This window comes from Triturus cristatus, chromosome 1_1 (genome assembly GCF_964204655.1).
Source record: "Triturus cristatus chromosome 1_1, aTriCri1.1, whole genome shotgun sequence".
Classification (NCBI taxonomy): domain Eukaryota; kingdom Metazoa; phylum Chordata; class Amphibia; order Caudata; family Salamandridae; genus Triturus; species Triturus cristatus.
Window position 1 is genome coordinate 591,388,260 of NC_140579.1, and position 25,322 is coordinate 591,413,581.

The 25,322-nt window shown below is 46.8% G+C and overlaps 1 protein-coding gene across 1 annotated transcript in view; it reads right to left on the bottom strand.

Annotated features, from left to right (window-relative positions):
* Nucleotides 1-1,234: 1,234 nt before the first annotated feature.
* SNRPC (small nuclear ribonucleoprotein polypeptide C) overlaps nt 1,235-25,322 on the bottom strand; it is a 150,448-nt gene continuing 126,360 nt past the window's right edge. Inside the window, exons 4-6 of the mRNA XM_085645911.1 lie at nt 9,673-9,774; nt 9,170-9,274; nt 1,235-1,766 (exon numbers count right to left, since the gene is read on the bottom strand). Coding sequence (XP_085502037.1) covers nt 1,642-1,766; nt 9,170-9,274; nt 9,673-9,774 — 332 coding nt within the window. The 3' untranslated portion in view covers nt 1,235-1,641. The remainder of the gene's footprint in view (nt 1,767-9,169; nt 9,275-9,672; nt 9,775-25,322) is intronic.

The following is a 25,322-nucleotide window of genomic DNA, read 5'->3' on the forward strand; positions in this document are numbered from 1 at the left end:
CAAAACAAGCAAAACAGCAGTGGTCTCGGAGTATTAGTGTGAGCCTGCGAGCAGTGTTGTGGGAGGTGAGGGGGAGGCGCAGGAGATCAGAGATTAAGCAGTGATGTGGGAGGGGTGAGGCAGAGGCACACAGCAAGCAAATGAAACGACCTAAGAGTCACTGCGCAAGCAAATAGAACAGTTCAGGAGCATAGAGGCAGGTCAACTAAAAGAGTTCTATCCAAGTATAAATAACCGGAACAGAAATAACATGTCAAAGGACCAATATCTCCTGGTGGACTCCTCTTGGATTCAAAATTCCAACAGGGACTAGTAAGTGTATTCACCAATGAAAATCCAGCATTTCTAAAGGACAGCAAGAGGAACGAATTTAAAAAAAATGGGCGTTTTCAAGCCCATATCCTAGATACATCAGGTCTCAAATAGACAGCGCTTGCGCTGCAAAGGCGTGACCTAAAAAGGACATGCATCAAGACCTCTGGGCATAAACATATTTAAGACCAACGAAAAATGTCAATGTGCCAGGCTCTACAAACAGTAACTAATAATCCTTTAAAATGCCCTCTCAATTTATATACCACAACTTTTCCCTCTTGAACATTAATTCTGTGGTGGAGGTAGTTATTCCCTCCTGTACATGTAATTCCTTCTTAAATATATTGTCTCAGGATGTAGGTGCTGTGAAATGGAAAGGTGTGCACACTTTGGAGAGGTTTCGGACCGGACTTTCGGTAGCAAGGAAGCTTTTTCAAAGGCTGGTAGTTTCAGTAAAGACACCAGTATGATAAGCATTAATTTCACTGTGTGGGACATAGCCCAAGATGAATTGGTCTTTAAAGGAAACAATCTTAAAATCACAAGATTTCTCAGAGACTATGCAGTCTGTAAAAGCAGTCCATGTACAGTACAAGGAAGACAAGGGCACCCTTGTCTCTGCAGACGAGAAGGAAATTTTGTGAGATTCTAATCACCTTTAGGAGTGAAAACACAAACAGGATCTCTTGAACTTGAAGCCGAGCACAGCTCCCTGGAAGGGATACTTGAGGTGACACAGAATCTCAATCTCATGATCAATAAAGATTTTAATCTACCACACCCCGACATCGTACACTGGAATACTTTTGTCTTCATAAATCAGTGTACTCTGGCTGCTAAATGATGTTCCCTCTTGCCTTATATAAAACACGACATGGAAGAGAATGCACACAATACAGAAAAATAGTTGCCAACCCTGTCAGAGCAACATTATTAAAGGTGTTTTTATTAAAAAAAAAAAAAAAAAAAGTCTAACTATGGCCATAGTTCAAAACAAATGCCATTCATCGTTGCAAAAAAATTGGAAAATGTATCAACTTGAATTAAAAAAAAAAATACTAAAACATCAGGACAATGCAAAATTAACACCTGTAAAAAACTGGAGGGGCAAGATGTAGGAAGAGGTGGCAAGATGTTGGTGGCTTCCACCAACTCCAGTCTGTGGCAATTCACTTCAAAGACGCAAGAGCGGTTATACAGATAAGGGGCAAAACTTGCCGCAGCTCTCCAAGAAGTCCTCAACTGTGACAAACTCTCCTGTCAAGAAGTTATCTTGCAGCGATGACCGCAAACGAAAACAGAAATAAGATGAAACTTTGTCTGTGACTATCTGTCCGGTCTGGCCATTCCCGGTCTGGCTTGGAGCATCATGGGCCGTGAAGGAGGACGCATCATGTGAGGGCCTGGTATCATCTGCATGTGCCCTCCCATTGGCGGCCGCATTCCTGGTCCTGAAGTGAGAAAGAACACAAAATTAGAGTCACTCACATGCAATGTGCAGAATAAGAAATATTCTGGTGTCCAGTAGTCACCTGAGAGCACTAGAACGGAGGGTGTTGCAACCCTGATTGTTTTAAAGGCAGCAGAGCTTTAGAGAAAAGGCGGATTATAATCAACATGTCACGTAACTCCAGTAAGACTTCTTATGGACAATGGAGTCAAGCGCTCATCTAAGTGATTGCAACAGGAGGTGAAAGACAAAAGAAAACATTCACAGCAAGCCGAATCACACGAATACATAAACTAGATTTGCCCTGGCTTAAATTTCACAATGTTAGTAGCTGGGCTGCTCCTTACCCAGCAACAGTTTATAGTGGTTGGATAAAGTAAGTTATTTGATGTGATTAATTATTAAGAGTACCAGGATCACAAGAGGTGCGGACATTCTATGTCAGTCACAGAGATATGAATAATTAGGGAGCTTAGTGTCAGTTGTCAATTGAGTGAGGGTAGCTGTTCAATGGTCTGAAGGATTAGACAGTGAACTAATTCTGTGTCAGAGTTCTAAAGGGTTAATTTAATTATTTAGTTCAGACAATGCTCAAAATAAAAGGATGATGGTAAAATGAAAGGTGGTAGATGCCATTGGTATGTATGGCTCCCATAGAGAGCCTCTATTGTTTATTTCAGTTTCTGAATCTCATAACTCACAGCTAAGACAGCAACAGTTGATAACAAAACCAGTTACCCGCTGTTATGTCAATGGCCTTCCAAAGAGCATGTCAGTGCAGCTCTGCTTGTCTGCATTGACTGAAAGCAGAAAGCACAGCTGCAGGAGGAAGGTAGGGAATGTGGTATGGGCTGGTCAAGTTATGTATCCCTGTCCCAAAGGTTTAAAAAAAAAAAAAAAAAAAAAAAAAAAAAAAAAAAAAAGGTCTTGTTATGTATGGTTTACCCTCCCCTACTGCCACCACATAGCAGCAAAATTAAGGGCAGATGATTCAGGGGACATACATATCATAGACAGCTCAAGCATTGCTATTGTGGTCACTCGGAACCCTTCGGTGAAAAACATCCCTGTAGAACAAGTTACTTACCTTCGGTAACAATGTATCTGTAAGAAACATTAGTTAGATTCCTCACCTTAGAATATCCCCAGGGTCAGGCTGGATCCGGAACGATTTTTGAAGCAATACCCCTTGCGCGTCGCTAGGCGTAGTCTGTGGCTCCGCGTCCGTCGTGCGCTGGAATGACGGAGTACTTAGACACCGCCCTCGCACGCTGACATCAGTTCTTGTACATAGCTTTCCGCGCCAGGAACGCAGAGCCATGCAAGAGACGACACTGGTGCCAAAAATTCTAGGGCCCTGAAAAGGATAGCCTTAACCCCTAGATGTCAGTTCGCAGAACGGGGAGGATGGGTGGGTCGGTGAGGAATCTAACTAATGTTTCTTACAGATACATTGTTACCGAAGGTAAGTAACTTGTTCATCTGAAAGAAACACGTTAGTTAGATTCCTCACCTTAGAATAGATACCCCAGCAATACCAACCCCGGTGGTGGGTCTGCGAACCAAGATCACACCAGAAAGTCCTGGAGAACAGAACAGCCAAAGTAGCCATCTCTCTGGACTTGGCTGTCCAGGCAATAGTGCTTGGCAAACGTGGGCAGTGAATCCCACGTCGCCGCCTGACAGATGTCCTGCAAGGGAACTCCCCCAGGGCAGTAGTAGCCGCTGTGGCCCAGGTGGAATGGGCCCCTCAACCCAACAGGAGGGTCCTTTTTTGCCAAGGAGTAACAAAGTTTAATACACAACACGACCCACCGTGAGATGGTCCGTTTGTGTACCGCTACCCCTTCTTAGCTCCTACGTATCCAACAAAAAGTTGGTCGTCCACCCGCAAATGCTTGGTGCGGTCCAAATAAAAGGACAGCGCCCGTTTTGGGTCCAGACGGTGGAGCCTCTCTTCCACTTTTGAAGGATGCGGAAAGAAGGTGGGCAACATGACAGATTGCCCGATGTGAAAGGGGGTCACCACTTTCGGTAGAAAAGAAGGACGAGTCCCGAGGACAACCTTGTCCGGATGAACAGAAAGAAAGGGAGGCTTAGATGACAGAGCCTGGAGTTCACTCACCCGTCTAGCCGAGGTGATAGCTACCAGGAAAGCAGTCTTAAGAGTCAGAAGACGAATGGGACAATTGTGAAGAGGCTCAAAAGGAGCGCACATCAGAAAGGTCAGAACAAGATTCAAGTCCCACTGAGGCATTACGAAGGGGACAGGAGGGAACATGTGAATAATGCCTTTGAGAAAACGTGAAACAGGGAACTTGAAAAGAGAAGGATGATCAGGAAGCTGTAAGAAGGCAGAAATTGCAGCAAGGTAACCTTTCAAGGTGCCCAAAGCAGAGCCCTGCTGGGCCAAAGAAAGAAGAAAGAGGAGAACCTCAGAAAGAGGGGCGGAAAGGGGATCCACAGCCTTTGCTGTGCACCATGCCACAAATTTGTTCCACCGGCAGGCGTATACCGTCTTTGTGGAGGGACGCCTGGCTGCCAGCATGACATCACAGACTTCAGGAGGCTAGTCAAATGGCATCAACTGCCGCCGCTTAATCTCCACGCATGGAGGTGGAGGCTGGACAGGTTCGGGTGGAGGACCGTCCCCTGCTGCTGCGACAGAAGGTCCTCCTGAAGAGGCAGTCGTATCGGGGGATCGATTGACATACTGAGTAGCTCGGGATACCAGAACCTTCGTGCCCAATCCGGAGCCACTAAGATAACTTGGGCCCGGTCGCGCCTGATCTTCTTCAGCACTCTGGGCAGAAGTGGTATAGGCGGAAAGACGTACAACAGACCGCAACTCCACTCGCGACGAAAAGCGTCTCCGAGCGAGTGCTGCCTTGGAAATTCCAACGCGCAGAACTGCTGACATTGCGCGTTCTCTGCGGAGGCGAATAGATCTAACCAAGGCTTTCCCCACTGCAGAAAGAGACCTTGCGCCACGTCAGTGTTCAGACGCTATTCGTGATCCATCATGCACCGGCGGCTGAGTTCGTCTGCTCTGGCGTTCAGAGAGCCCGCCAGATGTTGAACCACTAGGGTGATGCCCTGGTGTTCCAGCCATGTCCAGAGGCGCAGAGCCTCCTGACAAAGGGGTCCACGACCCCACCCCGCCCTGTTTGTTGCAATACCACATGGCGGTGGTGGTGTCCGTGAAAACTATACGACACTTCCCCGGACAGAAGGAAGGAAGGCTTTCAGTGCAAGCCGAATCGCTCTCAGCTCCAAAAGGTTGATATAGAGCCGGGACTCCGCCGGAGACCAGAGTCCTCTGATCTCCGCCTCTCCCATATGGCCCCCCAATCCCAGGAGGGACGCATCAGTCACTACTACGTGCTCCGGTTGGGGTAGGGAGAGGCATCTGCCGCTCACCCAATCGCGGTCCGTGAGCCACCACTGCAACTGGTTCGCAGTGCCCTCCGAGATCAAGACCTGGTCGGACAGGTTGCCTCGATGCTGGGCCCACTGAAACTTCAGGTCCCACTGCAGAGCCCGCATTCACCACCTGGCGTAAGGCACCAACAGGATGCAGGAGGCCATCAGCCCCAGAAGCCGCAGCACCAACCTGACCGAAACCCAGGATAGTGGCCGAAAGATGGGAATCAGAGCCTGAATATCCCGGACCCGCTGTTCCGGAGGATAAGCCCGGAACTGCGCCGAATCGAGAACCGCTCCAATGAAGATGAGCTTCTGGGAGGGTCTCAGGTGCGACTTCGGCACGTTGATGGAGAACCCCAGCAAATGCAGGAGGTCGGCCGTAGTCTGGAGGTGGGAGACGACTTGCTGGGGCGAGCCCGCCTTCAACAGCCAGTCGTCGAGATAGGGGAAGACTGGAACCCCCGATCTGCGCAGATGAGCTGTGACCACCACCATCACTTTCGTGAACACCCGAGGGGCACTGGTGAGGCCGAAGGGGAGCACGGTGAACTGAAAGTGCTCCTGACCCACCGTCAACCGCAGGTAACGCCGGTGGGCCGGCAGGACGGGGATGTGAAAATAGGCGTCCTGCAAGTCCAACGCTACCATCCAGTCTCCAGGGCAGCCAGAACATGAGCTAAAGTTAGCATCTTGAACCGTTCCTTCCGGAGAAAAGGTGTTGATGCTCCTGAGGTCCAAGATAGGGCGTAGGCCCCCTTTGCCCTTCTTGGGAACCAGAAAGTAGTGGGAATAGCAACCACGGCCTACTTCTGGACCAGGAACACGCTCGACGGCCTCTTTGGCCAAGAGGGCCGTAACTTCCTCCCGCAGAAGATTCAAGTGATCCTCCGATATACGGTGGCATGGCTGGAGGGGTCGTCTCGAAGGGGAGGGAGTAACCCCTTCGGACGATTTGCAGCACCCACCTGTCCGAAGTGATGGAGCGCCAGTGGAGCAGGTGATGGCGAACTCTGCCGCCCACTGGCGTGGAATGGGCCTGAAAGCTCGGACTAGGAGGGCTTTGAGGCGGATGCTGCCGGGGTGGATGTGGACTGACCGGCACGTTGTCCTATAGTACCGCCACGGCGGAACCCACGTCCGCGACTGGGAGCAGGTTGGTTCTGCGGCCGGTGGCTAGGTGGACGTGAGGAGGCGCCGCTTCCTTGGCCACGAAAGCCATAAGTTTGCGGCTGTGGGGCCGAGAGACCCAAGGACGTGGCAGTAGCCCGGGAGTCCTTAAAAACGAGCCAGCGCACTATTCGCCTTCTCACCAAAAAGGCGAGCGCCATCAAAGGGCATATCCATGAGGGTACTCTGGACATCCCATGAAAAACACGTGGACCGCAGCCAGGCGTGGCGCCAGAGCGCCACCGTGGTGGAAATCGCCCTACCCAGCGAGTCCGTGGTGTCAAGTCCACACCGTATGGCATGTCGCGCTGCATCTCGCCCGTCAGCAAGTACCTGGGAGAGACGTGTCCGGGCCTCCTCCGGACACAGGGGCAGCACGTCCTCCACCGCATCCCACAGAGTGGGAGAAACAGTCAAAGAGGCAAGCGGTGTTCAACGACCGCAGGCCCAAACTCAGGGAAGAGAACAGTTTCTTTCCGAACTGTTCCAGCCTCTTGGATTCCCGATCCGGAGGAGCGGACGGTAAGGAGGATTGGGAAGTGGAGGCCTGGATAACCAGGCTCTCGGGGTGGGGTGTTGGGACAAGAAACTGGAGTCGCCCGGAGCAGGGCGGTGGCGCCGGGCCACGTTCCGATCCACAGGTGGAACTGTGGAGGGCTTGGACCAAGTGCCCTGCAGAACGTCGATGATGGCCTCATTGAACTGCAGCAGAGGCTCTGTGGAGCTTGCGGATGGTTGAAGCACCTCTGTGAGGATATTAGTCCTCACGGCCACAGCAGGCAACTCGAGCCCCAGGGCTTCGGCCGCATTGCGCAGCACCACTGAGAAAGCTGCACCTTCCTCCGAGGCCACAGTCGGAGGAGAGATGAAACAAGCGTCCAGTGAAGTGTCCAGACCACTGGAATCCCCCAGTTCGTCTGCCCGGTCCTGTGAAAGTTGGCCCTGGATGGCCATAGGGTCCTCAGACCCCTCCCAGTCGCCCCCGTCATCCGATTCCTGATAAACAGGAGGAATGATCGGAGCCGGACGGTAGATGAAACGCTGATCCATCGGCGCCGGGTCCGGACAGGGGCTAAACCGGGGAACGGCGCCGGCGGAGGAGGCGTCGTGAGGTCGACCGGCGCCGACAGAGATCCAGGCCTGGATCCCTCGGGGACTTGCGGCGTCGGGACCGAAGTCGAAGGAGCCGGGGCCGGAGCCGCCGGCACGCGAGGTCGCCCAGTCGAGCCCGCGGGGCCCGAAGGCGCGCCGGCAGGCGTCGACGGCGGAGCCAGGCCGCTCATGGCCGAGAGGAAGGCACTGACCTCCGCCGGAGTCGCATCAGTCCCAGGGACCGGCGGGTATGGAGACGGACGCGGCTCATGCGGCTCCGACGGAGCCGCGGGGGTGGGACCACCCTGACCCTCTGCCGAGTCGCGCGACCGGCGAGGGGAGTCCGAAGAGCGATGTCGCCTCTTGGACTTCTTTGATCGCTTCGACTTACCCGAAGACTTCGAGCCTGACGAGCGATGATGGTGACTGCGGCTCCGCGACCAGTCCTTGGACCTCCTCCTGGACCTGGACCGTGAGCGGCGCGGAGCAGAGTGCCGAAGCTCGAGAAGCTTACGGAACCGCTCCGGCCTAGCCTTCGAGGTCAAGGCCTGACAATCGGGGCACGACTCCACGTCGTGGTCGGCCCCCAGGCAGTAAAGGCACCGGCGATGGTGGTTCGTCACCGACATCAGTCACAGGCTTTAAACCCAGGCATCCTACCGGCACCAGAGTCGAGTCGACAGAAGACCAAAAAGAGTCAAAAAGTTTAGTCAAAAATTGACTAAGGGGTAAGATCTTCCCGGATCGGCGCTGTCTGGCGCGGAAAAAAGAACTGACGTCAGTGCGCGAGGGCGGCGTCTAAGTACTCCGACGACATCATTTCGGCGCACGACGCCAACGACGGACGCGGAGCCGTAGACGACGCCTAGCGACGCGCAAAGGGTATTGCTACAAAAATCTTTCCGGATCCAGCCTGACGCCTGGGGATATTCTAAGGTGAGGAATCTAACGTGTTTCTTTCAGATATTCATTTTTACCCATCTATAATTCTATAGGTTATGCATGGCTTCCGTTGGAAGCCTGTATGGTTTACACCAGATTCTAAATATGGTAATTCACTGCTATGACTTACCAGTTTACAACAAAACCTGTTATCCACTCTTGATACGTCATAATGGCTTTCCAGGCCGTGTTGCCAGGGCTCTCTAAGAGCCTGTCAGTGCAGTACTGGTTGTCTGCTTTCACTGAAAGCAGAACCTCATCTCCAGGAAGGGGGAAAGGAGGTGGGGAATGACCAAGGATAGCAAGTAAGCGCATTTTTTTCCCCCATCAAATCTGGGCAGTGATCAGAAGCCAGGTTATGTATGGCTCCTCCCTTACTTCTCTGCCCTGCCTAGCAGAGTGAAGTAGGGTAATATGATTGTGGGGGGGGGGGTGTTATAAACAAAGTTATACATGGGTAAAAAGTTAATTATGGAAGATGTTTTTTACCTCGGTTTTCGAGTAATCACAGAAAACTCAGGCTTTCCTTTGATTGCCTATTTGACATCACTCAGAACCTTTTGATGAAAAACATCCCCGTTAATCACTGTTACCCATTTATAATTCTATATTTCATAAACCATGTCATCGCCTGTACAGCTAAAGGCTAATCTGAAAACAAAGCACCATCATTTTGAAGCACTTTTCCCTTTTCAAAAGATTAAATAAGATTTTTCTCCAAAAACATTATGTTTAATTCCTTGTAGAACTATTTGATAAAATGTGATCATGACTTACCAGGTCCGACCTGCATCATCCCATGCGGAGGCGGCCCCATCATTGGCATCATTGGAGGACCTGCCATAGGGGGCGCTGGCATCATCCCAGGCCGTGGAGGCCCACCTGGCAAAACAAAATAAAAGTAAATACACAAATTCAAACAGCTAGGCTTGTAATGCTGAAAAAGTATCGGTAGGAGGCAAACTAGTGCATTCCAATTTGCTTATGACTACAGAGCCAAGAGTTAGACATTTTTACTATCCAAGAGAGAAGTGCAGTGCCAAAAGGCTGCACTGGAGAGTAAGAGTGAGTGCCACAGATTCAGAGAGAATCTACAAACAGTTGGCAAGTACACTGAAGTATGAATTTCAATTACTTCTACAATTTTTGGCAGGCATTTGCCCTGAACCTTAGGCCCAAAATAGAACTACAGTCACAGAGAAATTTGCATGAATTCACATATCTCATTAAAACATATTAGTGGTGGAGTAAGCAGAATGGCAAGATGAACATAACCAAACCTGGAAACTCTCGAAGATTTGGTGGTGGTGGTATAATACTTCCTGCTGGGGGAGGAGCGGTGAAGGGAGTAGGCGGGATCTTTCCTTGTTGGAAGGCAGCGGCTGAAAATAGTGAAAACAAAGAAAGTAAGGTATCAGTGCACAGAAAAGCAAACACAGAATCCTGAACTGAAGCCAGTAGAAGCTTCATCCCCTGAGTTATCACACAGCTCAACCACAGAACTACTTGGTTGCATCTTTTACTCACAACAAAAACGGTGGCTTTTTTTTTACTGAACCACAATGATTTAAATGCATTCCCGAGCACACCAGTCAGTCATGATCTCTTCTGTCTCCTCCCAACTCCCTGTCCTTCCAACTCCCTGTCCATTTAGTGAAGTCTGTCAAAGCATGTTTTTGATGCCTACTTTTAAGAAATACAATTGTCACTTTTAGGTAGAGCCTACTAGCCAGGGCGACACTTGCAAAAAGAACAATTGATGGACAGAATGCAGAACAATGTCATACATTCACCCCAGCACAGAGATCTGGGCCAAAATCCATCGTTTTTGTGCTCACCATGCCATTCCAGTTTAGACCCAGCCGTGTGCAAATCAGTCTTGACCCTGCGAACACTGGGAACAGTCCAGCCCGAACTGCCAGGCCAGGTCCTCCCTGGACTGGAAACAAGCATCCTAGGAACGGTTTCGGGCTTTCAGCCCTCTTCAGCCAGGATAGCTTGACTCCAGTGGCATGGAGAGCACGGGACCAAAGTCTGAACATACCCTACTAGCCAGGGCCGTACATGCACTGTCTGTTGAGACATTGTGGGCTTACCAAAAACATATAGGAGACTTGAACCTGCCCATTGCATACAACTGGTTGGCTATTCGGTCACTTATTTCCCTACTTCTTATTCGTGTCCCAGTTGGTCAACCCTGTGTTTGCTCTTACAATGGAACATAGCTTCTAACATCGCTTGATTTGCTTGCATCAGTGCTCCCTCTGCTTGCTTTTTAAGCTCTACTTTTGTCTTTTGAAGAGTGAGCCATGGGAGTGAATGTGTTTTCCAGCAATTTCCTGTGTGCAGTTCCCCCACCCTGCGCTCTGTAACCTGTGTGCTACCCCACCTTCTTGTTGTGCTTACCCGTGTGTACTCCCCTGATGCTTACTCCCAAAACCGCTCCACGCTGCTCTCTCCTCTGTTGCCTCCTCATCCCACCCCACCCCACCCTCCCCTTCGTGTTGCCTCCTTCCACCTGCATCCTGTCCCCATGGTAAGAACCAGTTGCCTGCCAATATTTGTTCCAAAACAAACAAGATGACCAATCAAAGTCTAACACACTAATACAGTATTTTACCCTCACTGTATACGGAAAAATGCGTGGGTAGGAAAGTCCAATATTCCTGTTTTAAAGCAGGGTATACTGCAATGCGTGCAATAAAGTCCTTGCACTTGGCATGTAATGCTTAAAACAAAATCAGGAGAATAGCAACCATGGACACCTCGAAAACCGGACTCTCCACTTCTCTCCCTAAAACCCAAATATATAGTCTAGTGCTACAGAGGAACATCTGGTTCCAAATGCCAAGTCAAGAATGCATCGCCAGAAGAGCACAAATTTAAATTTCATTGAAGTGGAAGATCAAGAGAAAAACTAAAAATATAAGTAAATGCAAAACAGGCGGTGGTATAGCCATTGCCTTCCAGAATCACCTTGTGGTGAACTGGGTGTTTAAGGTAAAAAAATGAATGGTTGGAATTGGGAATTTTTAAGGTTATTATATCTCCTACAGATTGCTGGCATGGTGCCTTACTTTATCGGCCCCCCAGGATCTAAAGCCAATTTTACTGACCTGTTGATCGAATATATAGCGCTGCATGTGCTTGCGGCAAACAAGTTTCTTTTACTCTAGGGGATTTTAACTTTCATGGAGAAAATATTTCTAATCTGGAGGTTGACAAACTTTTTTCTTCTTTGAAATCAATAGGTCTCACACAACGAGAGGTCGGCTCTGCTCATTGAGCTGGTCACTTATTAGATCTAGATGTACCAACTATGACCAACTGAGCTGCGACCTCCCTGACCATTCAATGATCACTTTTACTTTCCATCAGACGTGGGAAAAAAGGGGGAACCATACAAAAGAAAATCATTAGGACAACATAGGTCTTGGCGTAATCTCACCCTAGAATCCTTTAATAAGGCTTACTCCCTGGACTCAGAAAATAATCCAACCGAGGCCTCTGAAAAATTAGAGGCTTTTAATGTGGCTTTACAATCTGCCTTTTATGAAATCATACCCAAAAAAACAGAGTACCGTTACTCGACGAATCTCGACTCCTTGGTATACACAGGAGCTTAAGATGGAAAAAGCCAAATGCAGGCGCCTCGAAAGAACTTGGCGGGCAAGTAAGGCCCATCAAAATAGACTACTGTATAGACAGTCTCTGGCCACATATCACTGAACAAGCCAGTAATTCTTCGAAAACCTTGTTCTCTATAGTCAAAAGATTTTTCTTCTCCCAACGCTTGTACTCAGCCAATCAGAGTCCCAGGATCTATGCCTTTCCCTGGCATCCCATTTTCAGGACAAAATATCCAGAATTTACGATACCTTTCCTCTGGTAGCCTCTTCAACCATGGATTCTATGCCCAAAAGAGAAGACGGTGACAAGATTATTAGTTCCCTGGAGCACTTTGAATTGACCACCATTGAGGAGGTCTCTAAAGGCCTCTCCAAAGCAAAATCTGGGTCACCTAATGATTTGTGCCCTCCAAAAATGATGGCCCTTTTGGCTATAAGCTGTGCTCCTGCAATCAGTGACATCTTTAATTGCTCTATAAAAATGGGCACCATTCCCATTGCATGGAAGGAGGCATCGGTCCGCCCTATACTGAAGAAGCCTGCGGAGGATCCATCAATCCTTTCAAATTACCGGCCTATTTCCCTACTACCTCTCCTGGGAAAATTGTTGGAAAGTGTTATAAATAGACAACTTTGCCTCTACTTGGAACAAAATGGAATCTTGGATCCATCGCAATCGGGCTTTCGGCAAGGTTTCAGTACGGAAACTGCTATACTAGCAGTGACAGATACGCTCACAGTTGATTCAGGGGAGGGGGGGTCAGTGATACAGATCCTCTTAGATCTCTCGGCAGCTTTTGATACCATCTCTTATGTAGAGCTGGCGGAGAGACTAGTCACGTGTGGTATCAAAGGAACTGCACTGAAGTGGCTACAACACTTTCTGGCTGACAGAACTAAAACAGTCACATTGGGTCCCTATTCCTCGGCCAAAATGCCGTTGAAGAGGGGTGTTCCGCAGGGCTCCTGTTTGAGCCCCACTCTTTTTAATATTTACATGGCCCCTTTGGCGAGGATAGTTGAACAATTGGGCTTCGAGATCATCTCTTATGCAGATGATACGCAGCTTATGTTCACTATTGGAGAAAATACAGACAAAGAGAAAACTCGTTTTGCATATGGCATGAAGATGATATATGACTGGATGACGGGTCATTTCTTACAATTGAATCCAGATAAAACAGATCATGTTGTTGGGAAAAGCAACTGATCTTTGGTCTGAAGATTGGTGGCCTGTTCAATTGGGCTTGCTCCTACGCCCAAACTCTCAGTAAAAAAATATGGGTATAAAAATAGATCGGTTGCTGTCCATGATGGACCATATCGCGGCCACAACCACCTCATGCTACTACAGTCTCCAGCTTCTGCGGAAAATACTTCCATATATGCCTACCTGTCGTCGTAGGACATTAGTGCAGGCTATGGTAACTAGCCATTTGGATTACGGTAATGCACTGCTGGCAGAAGTAGGGGAGACCCATCTAGCTAAGCTGCAGGTGGTTCAGAATACGGCAGCGAGAATGATCTTCAATCAACCGGCAGGCTCCTCTTCGCTTCCGCTGCTCAGAGAACTACAATGGCTATCTGTGAAAAAGAGATCCTTTTTCAAGATATGTTGCTTCACCTATAACGCTCTGAACGACAGAGACCCCTCTCTATTTACAAACAAAACTCTTCAAATACTGTCCATCCAGGAGTCTTAGATCTAGCCTGCGGGGCCTTCTTCAGGTCCCTCGATTCCGTCTTACTCGGGCGGGTGGCAGAGCTTTCTCATATCTTGCCCCAAAATATTGGAACCAGCTTCCCCAGACTTTGCGATCAATTCCCAAGTATGAACTTTTTAGGAAACAGCTGAAAGCCTTTTTGTTCTGAACTCTTACTTAGTCTGCTCCATAGTTTTTTCCCGTTCAGGATTTCAAGTCTACTAGTCAGCGCCGAGATGCCCCAGGGTGAGTTGAGCACTATATAAACCTATCAACATAACATAACCATGCAAAGCAACCCAAATTGGACATGTTTATGAAATTCCACAGATGGGGTCCGGGCTCTGCATGAATACACTTTAACAGAGCTGCTTTCAGAACTGGAGAGCAAAATGTGAAGGGAAAAAGGTCTGTGTGCTCTTATAGGTCTTCAGATTTTTTTTTTTTTTTTTAGCTGAATCATTCTTCTAAAATAGTCCTGCAGCTCTTAAGAACAGCAAAAAAACGTACCGGAGGCCACTGGATGCCAGTTTCAGTCAAGCAAGGGGTGGTATCTCAGAAAAAGCATTCACTACACTTAACATCATGTAGGACACGAGTTCTAAGTCCTGTAAGCTCGCTCATAAGTCCAGTATTAATTAAGGGGACAAAATGTAGTTGTGAAATGCTAATAACTGCTCAGTGCAGTTATACGATATAGTTATTTGCAGTAGAAATCAATATATATAAGATTATTATTAAAAGAGCATGATGTGGCCAGGCTTGGAAATACAAAATCTACTAGAATGCTTCTATTTATAAGCAAGAGTTTTTGACAACTGGAATAGAGCAACGCTAAACTCTCCTTGCAGAGAAGCAGTTTCACCGGTGGATATATGATATAAGTATTTATTGAGCACAAACTGTCACTCAAACGAGAGCATCCTGGTGCAATGCAAAGCTATTACAGGATCCAGACTACAGGCTCGAAGAGTTAAATTAAACTACAACACGAGTCTGCAGCTCTGAAGACTCGAGTTTTAAGTTCTTTTTTTAAAGTTGTTTCAGATCCAATGGAGTGCATATTGCTAGGAAGCAGGTTCCATGCTTTGGAGCCTAAAACTGCAAATTAATTTCCACCTTGAGATGCCCATTTGACTTTTAGTTCTGTGAGACAAAACACTATGTTTACATCAAGCCAAAGCTTTCGTGAGGATTGTCAAGCTGTACCACGGAATTCAACAAACACACCCTCCATCTTTGGACATGTTGCGATGGTGGAAAGGTGTGCAAGTGTGTTTTTTCCTCCAAAAAAGTCAGAGCTAAATTGCTTTCTACAGTGGTAAGATTACATTTAAAAAACCAGGATCTTGATGCAGAAAGCACAGTTCTCTTCCAGGGGATCCTCATCAATAGTCATAAGCACTGAATATTCCTGCCTATGCGCGGGAACCCAAGAAATAATAAAAAACAGATACAAGAAAATATATATATATATTATATATATATATATATATATATATATATATATATATATATATATATATATATATATATACACACACACACACATACATACACACACAGCTATATGTTAATATATATAAAAAAAAATTATACATCAATGCAGCCCCTATAAGGGAGGCTAAACAATGTAACATTAAATAACTGCTTTTACATTAACACACTATAGAATATAGACCACAGGAGGGCAAGCATTACTTGAACTCTTTTTAATGAGTAGACTCAAAATAATCTGCAAAAGAGCAGGCATTGTTAGCCTACAGGCTGCATTGAAAACCAATAGTATAGAAAATGAAAGCAATATCAACATAAAAACTGGCACCGTGCCTTTAAGGTAGCCATGACCTCTGGCTTCCCATCATGCCTCAGGGGTGACAGTTAGGTCAGTTGTGCTTTCCTGCTCCTTCAGTCAGGACCCTGGAATTCACAGCTCTGACTTTTTGACTGTCAAATAATGCTCTACGTTATTGTGGTTTTCTACCTTTGACTCAACGTCTTTTAGGGATTAGAGTGAGGCACAACGTTTGTGTGTTTTTTTTTACAATAAAGTGATTGTTTTTCTGTCATAATGCCATCTCTTTTTGACCCTTGCCCCTTCTGTGGCAAGAAGGAGGCCAGGTCTGACACACATTCTGTGTGTATTCTCTGCCTTCCTGACTCAGTCCCCAGAGACCTGTCAGCATTGCAAGAAGCTGTCTAGGAGAACTCTCAAGGAGAGGGAAAGGATTCGCCTCTATGGACTCGGAGAGGTAGGTATCCTGCGAGACAGAAGAAAAAGAGGGCTAGATCGACTTTGAGAAGCAAAACCCCAATCTGTTCCCTGTCGGAATCGGCGCCGAATTTACCAACGGTGAAGAAATGGATATCGAAGCCATCGACACCAAGATTGAAGACAGCTTCAATGTCGATTCATCAGGTGACAGACCCTCCGTTGGCGTAAACCCGGCGACGCTTAACGCAGAGGAGTAGATCTCAGTCAGCGTGGGCTCAACGTTCGACGTTGAGGCCTGAGACTCCGTCGGTGTCTCATCACAGAGGATCGACGTTAAGACATGACACTCCATCAGTGTCCTCCCAGCACTTGATGTCGAGGCACAAGACTTCATCGCAGAGGAGGTAGACGCCGAGACAAGTCTCCGTCGGGCCAAAGGCGGTTGACGTCGAGACAAGTCTCCAGCGTCATCGTCCCAAGGGCGCTCGACGTCGAGATGAACACCTCCTCCATCGCCGTCAACCAGGCGATGATCGACGTCAGGGCACAGTTCTACTCCCAGAGAACTGTCGAGATATGGAGCTAGGTCCCACTCGTGCCCAGTGAGCATTTCTCAGTCACCACCACAGACGTCGGGAGCAAAATCACCAGCACTGGTTCAGGACACAGTGACTCCACGTTCAACGTCAAAACACTCACCAGTCGGCGTTGACCCGTCACATGGGTTCAAGACACATAGTCTTCAAGGTCACCGGAGGTGACTATCTCAACCTCGAGCAGTCCAGCGGCTTCGCCTGTGCGCCCCAGTTCGCGCTCTGAAGCTCCTGCATGAGAAGAGAGGCAGAAATTTCCATCTGTGCACCTCTCTCCTAGATGGTCTCTGCATCACTGGCAGAAGTCTGGTACAGTAAAAGCACAAGGCACTCAGGATTACTCCAGCCCTCTACACAGGTCCCCTCTGGCCTGGCTGGTACAAGCTGTAGATCTCTCTCCTACTATTCAATCAAGGGGTCAAGATCATACACTTACCCCTGCACCTGCCTCAAGAAGGAGATCTACGTCTCGAGTTCATAGGAGAAGGCTTAGGTCACCAACAAGTTAGCCCTCTTCTACACAATCCTCAAAGAGGGACTACTTTACTACGCTTACAGACAGCCCACCATCAAGGGTCTTTCCGGTGGATGACGTCAGTACTTTTCAGGATGTTCTGGAAAGAGGGGCAACACGGTTTTACATTGTTATGCCTACCCAGCAGAGCTCATCCTCAGTGATTTGTGAGACTTTACATCAAAGATCAGCTGCCAGACCATTATTGCCCTTGGTGCCGGGGCTCCTCTAGCCTGTGATGGACACTTTTCTTACACCGGCAACGCTCAAGACCGCGCCAGTGAGAATCTTGAAGAAATACAAACTTCCGGAAGAAGATACATTATTCCTTAGTTCTGACCCGCCTCCTGACTAATAATTGCAGCTGCAAAAAAGGTACATGCAGTAGCCTCCTCGCCGACAGTCCCTCCCGATAAGGAGAGCAGAGCATGGGATTCGTGGGGGATAAGTATGCAGCACGTCAGCTATGATGAAGGTCTCCAGGGCCTCGGCGCTATTAGGGCGTTATGACAGATCCATGTGGAACTCACTTCAAAGGTTTACAGAAAAACTACCCAAAGAAGACCGCAGGGACTTTGAGGAGATACTGCAGGAAGGAAGCTTGGTGACAAACCAAGTTATGAGCACCGCAGCTGATGGGTAGACACTGTCTGCGCACTGCTGTGCAAACTGAATCTCTCATCCTGGCTCCGACTAACTGCTTTAAAACATTAAGCTCAAACACGGATCCTCAACCTCCCTTTCTCAGGGTCCTTCTTGTTTGGCACTCACACAGATGAGGAGATGTCGAGGATGAAGACGGAGCTTGATACCCTGAAGACGGTAGGGCTTGAAAGAAAGAAGGAATTTAGGCGCCGATACAGGCCATACTATCGACGGCTCTTCCATCAGACGGTTCAAACCCCTCCGTGGCAGAGGCACCAACATCAGCAAAGCCAAACGAAATCCCACTATCAGTGACGTCGTGCTCCAAGAGGGAGAGGAGCCCCTCGTCAATCTGCTGCCTCAGCAAAAACACCATCGAAGCAATGAGTGCCCGCTTCCCTATTGCCGTTTCCCAGTCTGGGAGAGTGTGGGGGGGCACCCCAGGAAGGGGGGGGGGGGGTGAAGTATAGCCAACCACCTGGAAGAGTGGTGCAACATCACAAGAGACCAATGGGGGTAAACTACGCTGCAGAATGGGTACTTTTTCGGCATCGACCCCCCCTCGATCCCTCCAGTAAAAGACGTGCCACCAGATGCATATACTACAGCAGGAAGTATGCACCCTCCTGCAAAAATCAGCTGTCGAAGTTGTTCCTATATCACAGCAAGGTCGAGGGGTATATTCAAGGTACTTCCTAGTGAAGAAAAAAGGTCGGAAACCAGAGTACAGGCCTATCCTGGATCTTCGGGCCCTCAACAAGTCTGTCAGAAAGTTTCGCATGTTGGTTCTCTATCAAACATATCCCAATCTACAGTAAGGGGATTGGATGTGTTTGCTGGATCTACAGGATGCATACTTTCAAATCCCAGTCAGTCCACATCACAGAAAGTTCCTGCGATTTCTGGTGGGATCGACCCATTATCAGTTCAAAGTTCTACCCTTCGGGTTGAAGTCAGCCCATCGAGTGTTTACAAAGTGCATGGCTGTAGTGGCATCCGCTGTACGACGCAACAACATCTTTTTTTATCCTCATCTCGACGACTGGCTTCTGAAAGGTCCTTCCTCCCAGGGTGTGAGGAACCACTACCATCAATGTCTAGACCACGGCTGGGTCTCCACGTCAACTTCGAGATTTCAACTCAGCATTACATACAGAGAATCCATTATCTGGGGGCCACAATAGACTACGAAATAGGAAAAGTGTTTCCTTCGGAGGAGAGACTGTCAGCCATCACACTGAAATGCAAGCAGATTTTGCGCAGCAGTTTACCTTCGGTCCGTCAGATTGCCTCTCTCCTAGGGTCGATGACATCCTACATTTTTCTTGTCCCCAACGCCAGGCTGAGTATGCGTCCTTTACAGCAGAATCTGGAGGACAAGTGGGATCAGCGAACAGCTTGGTGGGATGAAAGGATACATCTGTCGAAAGCAGCCACAGCATCGATTCCATGGTGGATGCGACAGGAAAATCTGTTGGTAGGGGTTCCATTTCATCAGACGCCTCCCTCAAGACTCAAGGTCGATGGTCAACAAAAGAACAATTGTATCACATCAACATGCTGGAGCAGAGTGTGGTGCATCTAGCCCTCAAGGCCTTCCTTCCTTCGATTCAGACCAACTCCATTCTAGTAAAGACAAGATAATACGACCACCATGTACTATCTGAACAGACAGGGAGGGGACTCGGTCGAGATCTCTATCTCTGGAAGTTCAAGCTCTCCGGCATTGGCTCTTTGAGAGGAATCCGACTAGAACAGCTATACACCTACCGGGGGGAGTAGAATTCAAAAGCAGACTCTCTCCGTCGTCACTACGAGGACCAGCAGGACTGGGTTTTAAACGACAAAGTCGTTGAAGGCATCTTCCAAGAATGGGGGTCCCCCAAGCATCGACCTGTTCGTGGACGACAAACAAAAAATGCTGCGACTTTTCCCCAAGATTCTACCGACCAGGGTGACGTGACGAGAGAATGCCCTTTTGATCAACTGGTCAGGAGGATTTGTGTACGCCTTTCCTTCCCTTCCTCTCATCCCGAAGGTGGTAACCAAACTCTCCCACTCAGAGTCGAGGATGATTGATTGCTCCGGGCTGACCACCGCAGTGGTGGTACCCGGACCATCTGCACCTGTCAGAACGTCCACACAAGAGGTTGCCTTGCAGACCGGACCTGCTGTCTCAGATGAATGGGAGAATACATCACCCCAACCTTCCGTCACTGAACTTGGCAGCATGGCTCCTGAGGTCCTCCAATATGGTCATTTAGGAATCCCTCAGGACTGCATGACCATCTTGCAAGAAGACCTTCCACAAGACACTCTTATGCTTGTAAATGGAAGCGTTTTTATAAGTGGTGTGTGCAAAATAATGACCACCCTACCAAGGGGCAGGAGGATGTGATTCTCCCTTATCTACTTCACTTAGCTAAGGCATGTCTAAAATCTCCTCAATAAAAGTGCACCTGGCTGCCATCATGGCCTACAGGCGCTCCCCTTTTCAGCCTTCTTTCTTTCAGATGCAGGTAGTGAAAGATTTCTTACAAGGGTTAAAGAAGGTCTACCCTCCCATTTGACCTTCGCCTCCCTGGGAGCCGAATCTGGTTCTTTCTAACCTGATGCGTCCCCCATTTGAACCTGTCCACCAGGCAACCCCACAGCACCTAACTTGGAAGGCAGCTTTTTTGGAGGTGATTACTTGAGCTCGCAGAGTGAGCGAGATCCAGGCTCTCTGCTCGAAAGAACCATACACAGTTTTTCATCTCAATAGAGTTGTTTTGAGAACCCACCCCTCCTTACTTCCGAAGGTGGTGTCGGATTTTCATGTAACCAAGCCATTTCGCTACCTACCTTTTTTCCTGATCTCTCTACTCCAGCTGAGAGGTCCCTTCCTTCTTTAGACCTGAAAAGGGTTTTGAAATTCTATTTGGACAGGTCTAAGAAGATTAGGAAATCCAATCAACTGTTCATTAACTTCGGTTCAATCCAAACAGGTTTTCCAGCTCTCAAGCGGTCCATCTCCAGATGGATAGCGTAATGTACCAAACTGGCTTATCAGTTAGCACAAAAGCTACTTTGGTCTAGGCCCAAGGCTCATTCCACCAGAGGAAAAGCGTCTCTAACGGCTATCCCTAAAAATGTACCGATTTCCGAGATCTGCAAAGCAGCCACTTGGAGATCTATACATACGTTTACAAGACACTATTGCCTCGACTCAGATACCAGAGTGAACCAGGCCTCCTTGAGAAATCTGTTCCAACGCAGATAAAAGCTTTGATTGCTTGCTCATCGTTTGTCATTTGCCCGCAGGTGGAGGATGGGCTTGCTATTAGATTCAGTGCTTATGAAGGATAAGTTACTTACCTGTAATTCTGGTTCTCTTTCAGGGGTATCCTCATCAAAGTCATAAGCAACCCACCCGCCTCCCCAGGCAAATGAGACTTCTGTTAAGCTATATCTTTGTGCCCTGACCCTCGGGTCTCCGCAAAGAACAACTGACCTGTCACACCTGATGCATGATGGGAAGCCAGAGGTCATGGCTGCCTTAAAGGCACGGTGCCAGTTTTTGTGTCACAATTGCTTTTATTTTCTATACTATTGGTTTTCAATGCAGCCTGTAGGCTAACAATGCCTGCTCTTTTGCAGAATATTTTGATTCTACTCATTTAAAAGGGTTCAAGTAATACTTGCCCTCCTGTGGTCTATATTCTATAGTATGTTAATGCAAAAGCAGTTATTTATTGTTACATTGTTTAGCCTCCCTTATAGGGGCTGCATTGATGTGTGAAAAATTATATGTTTAGATATAGAGAGCAGTAAGTAAATATATATATTATATATATAAATAATTTTTCACTGCAAAAACTATAGGTTTCAGGGGCGTTCTAGTTAGCTGGACATTTCACTCGTACAAAACCATTGAAATTCCTCCGTTCTAGTTAGTTCTGCTAACTATAACTCGCGCGCCCGCAATCCACTGCTGATGTCACATATTACATCAATCATGACATGGTCAGTGACCTCACTGATGACATCATCCAGTGAATGTGGTTTGGTTCGTTATTTAAATATGTAATATATATATATATATATATATATATATATAGCAATCTGCATTGAAGAATGAGTGGATATATAAATATAAATATCTGGATGGAGGATTTAGTAGCAGTGTGATTGACTGTTTACTTGACTAATTTATAGTGTGTCACTAAATATATTGGATAGTGACTAAACTGTGTGAATATCTATCCCTTTGTCAGTTGTTGTGTAAACTGCTGCACCAGTTGGTTACTAGCTATGTGAAAGTCTATATTAGTTATTGATTAGTTAACTGAGTATTTGTATGGGGAGTGAGCGACTGCCCAAAGATGTGTGAATAGTTGATTCGGTAGGTATACGAGGTTAAGACTACATGTTATAACAGTTGTTTGGGTGAGTGAATATCTTTATGGGTGTGGTGATGAGCAAATATCTCTCAATGGTACATGTCCAACAAACTAGAAAAATAAAAGGCATCGTATGTGACAGTTGTATATAAATAAGTATACATAAGACTCCGTGATTATATGAGTGACTGTATGGATAACTGTATACTTGTAATAGTGATTTTATAACACACTAAGTATAAGTTACTATCTATATGAATAAATGAAGTGGTGTTTGTATAAGTGTGTAGCTGAATAAATGTAAGTATGATCCATTGTTTGCATAAGTGAGTAGGATGACTGCATAAGTGAATAGGATGTGTGCTGGTGTGTAATGTCGATATAGGTGTATAAGTAGATTTGATAGTGTTCTATTGATCATTGACAGCATGTATGAGTGAATCTATAGGTAAGTGATTAGATGTGTGTGTAGATCTAGGAATCACTGAGTGGGTTTTTAGAAACTTGTATTGGTGTGTCAATGGATTCAAATATGGTACTCTGTATTTTACAGTGAGTGGTGAAACGTTATATTAGTGTATGATGAGGTGTATGTGATTGTCACATGGATAATGTCATCAGTGATGTCATTTGAGAGGTCATCAGTGATGTCACTGACCAGGTCATGAATGATGTAATATGTGACATCAGCAGTAGATTGTGGGCGTGTGAGTTATAGTTAGCAGAACTAACTATAACAAAGGAATTTCACTGGTTTTGTACGAGTGAAATGTCCAGCTAACTATAACAGCCCTGAAACCTATGGTTTTTCAGTGAATTTCTAAGGTTTTTTAAAATAATTTTTAAATGTAATAATAGTTATATGTATTTTTTATACTGATTTTCTACATTTTTTTTTTTACATATTTGTAAATAGCATATATTTTTAATATAAATGGAAATATAAATGATTTTTTTAAATATTGAAACTGAAATATTGGTTTTTTTGTTGAATGTATAAGTGCAGAACTATAAGTGTGTAGGTGGTTAGAGGACTGCATGCATAGTGGATAGGGGTTTGAAGCAGTCCATGTGCTAAGGCCTGGCTCACTGCATTAATACTTGGGTACTGACTGAATGATTAGAGTACTGCAAGGTGAGTGCCTGGGTGAATTTATAAGTGGTTGGGTTTTGACACAGTGAATTGATTACTACATGGTACTCAATGGGTCACTAGAGGAGTGCAAGGGGAGTGATTTGGTGTGTGCTGGAAGTGTATAAATACTGACTGGGGAATTGAAGGTGTGAAAGACAAGTGTGTAGGTGGTTAGAGGACTGCATGCATAGTGGATAGGCGTTTGAAGCAGTCCATGTGCTAAGGCCTGGCTCACTGCATGAATATATACACAGTGGTGAAGGGAGGGGATGGGGCCTGAGGTGACGTGTGAAAACACGTCCTGTGGCGCGTTTTAAGTTGGGGAAATAATTCCCCTTCAATCCTGAGAGCCCCAGGGGGCTAACTAGCCCACCAGGTGCTTGCAGTAAGTGCCACTGCGCTGTGTTTCAGACAGGTGGCCCAGGCCATGCCCCTTTTTACACCTCTCTGCAACGCAGCTCTGTGGCGCTTACTGGAGGTACCTAGTGGGCTACTTGGACCCTATGGACACTCAGGATTCAAGGGGACTTAATCTCCCAAATTAAAACGGACACAGGGCGCTTTTACACAGTGGTGAAGGGAGGGGAGGGTGTAGGAAAGTGGCTCTATATATACTGGACGAAAGTAAGGTACAGTGTGTATAGAGTCCCCAGAGGTTTGGCAGAGGTTAAAGTTACATATAACCTTACTCTCTAAAGTGGTAGCTTGGTCGAGCAGTAAGGCAGTATCGGAGGACAGTGTAAAGCATTTGTTGTACACAGTCAGCAAATGGTCTCACACTCAAGAACTGAACTCTAGGCCAATTGTTTTGTATCAAAAGATATAGTTTTATTTTAGAACCAACAAGTTATCAAAATATACTTTCCCCGAGTTACTTTAGTAAAATACTTTTCCAAATAGGCAATAGACTTTTTGAATGCGATAGTTACAGTTTGTTGCAATAGGCAACACAATTTCAAACACAACGCAACATTGAGCTCAATGGGAATTTCTGGTTCAATGCAATTAGTTACTTTGTAGATTACTTTTCTAACCACAGGACTGGATCCTAGATTCAGTCCCGGGACATGAGCTGTAAACAGTTAAGTAAAAGAGTTTGTTACAGTAGTGATTTTTAAGGAATATTATTGTATTTTAAAAGTTGACACTTAGAAACTTTTTCAGTTGGAATTACCAATGTTATCCTATTAAAGGAAATTCAATTTGCAGGTAAAGTATGTTCATGTTACTTTTTTAATCCAGTGCTGGACTCCTAGGTTCAGCACTGGGACCTCCATCTAAAACAGGCAAGTAGGAATATGCTACTTACCAGTATGCATCTGTTCTTGGCATGTAGAGCTGCAGAGTTGTACACTTAGCATAGGTCGCCATCTGGTGTTGGGCCCGGATGTTTGCAGTTTGTTTTTCTTCTTGGACAGTCTTTGGAAGTCACGAGTTTGGTGACTCCTCCTTCGGTCCGTACTGCGCATGGGCTTCGGCTCCATCCTCAGATTGTTTTTCGCCAACAGGGAAATGATGGAGCGTAGTAATAACAGTGAGAAACCCATGTGTTGTATCTAAATAAGATGTACTGGAACGGATACAGGTAGCCGGGGAGGCGGGTGGGCGTGTACAACTCTGCAGCTCTACATGCCAAGAACAGATGCATACTGGTAAGTAGCATATTCCGTTCGAGGCATATGAGCTGCAGATTGTACACTTAGCATAGATTATATAGCAGTACCCAACCTTAGCGGCGACCACCGGTATCCGTTGCAGCTGTTTGAAAAAGTGTCTTTAGTACAGCCTGGCCCACCCTAGCTTGCTGCTTGGAATGCACATCTACACAGTAGTGTTTTGTGAAGGTGTGCGGTGTAGACCATGTGGCTGCCTTGCAGATGTCATCTAAGGGTATATTCCCTAGAAAAGCCATAGAAGCCCCTAACTTTCTTGTAGAGTGGGCTTTAGGGGGAACAGATAATGTTCTCTTTGCCTTTTGATAGCAAATTTGTATGCATTTTACAATCCACCTAGCTATCCCTGATTTTGAAATGGGGTTGCCTTTATGTGGTGGAGAGAAGGAAACGAACAATTGTTTAGTCTTCCTGAAGGGTTGCGTTCTTTGTATGTAGTAT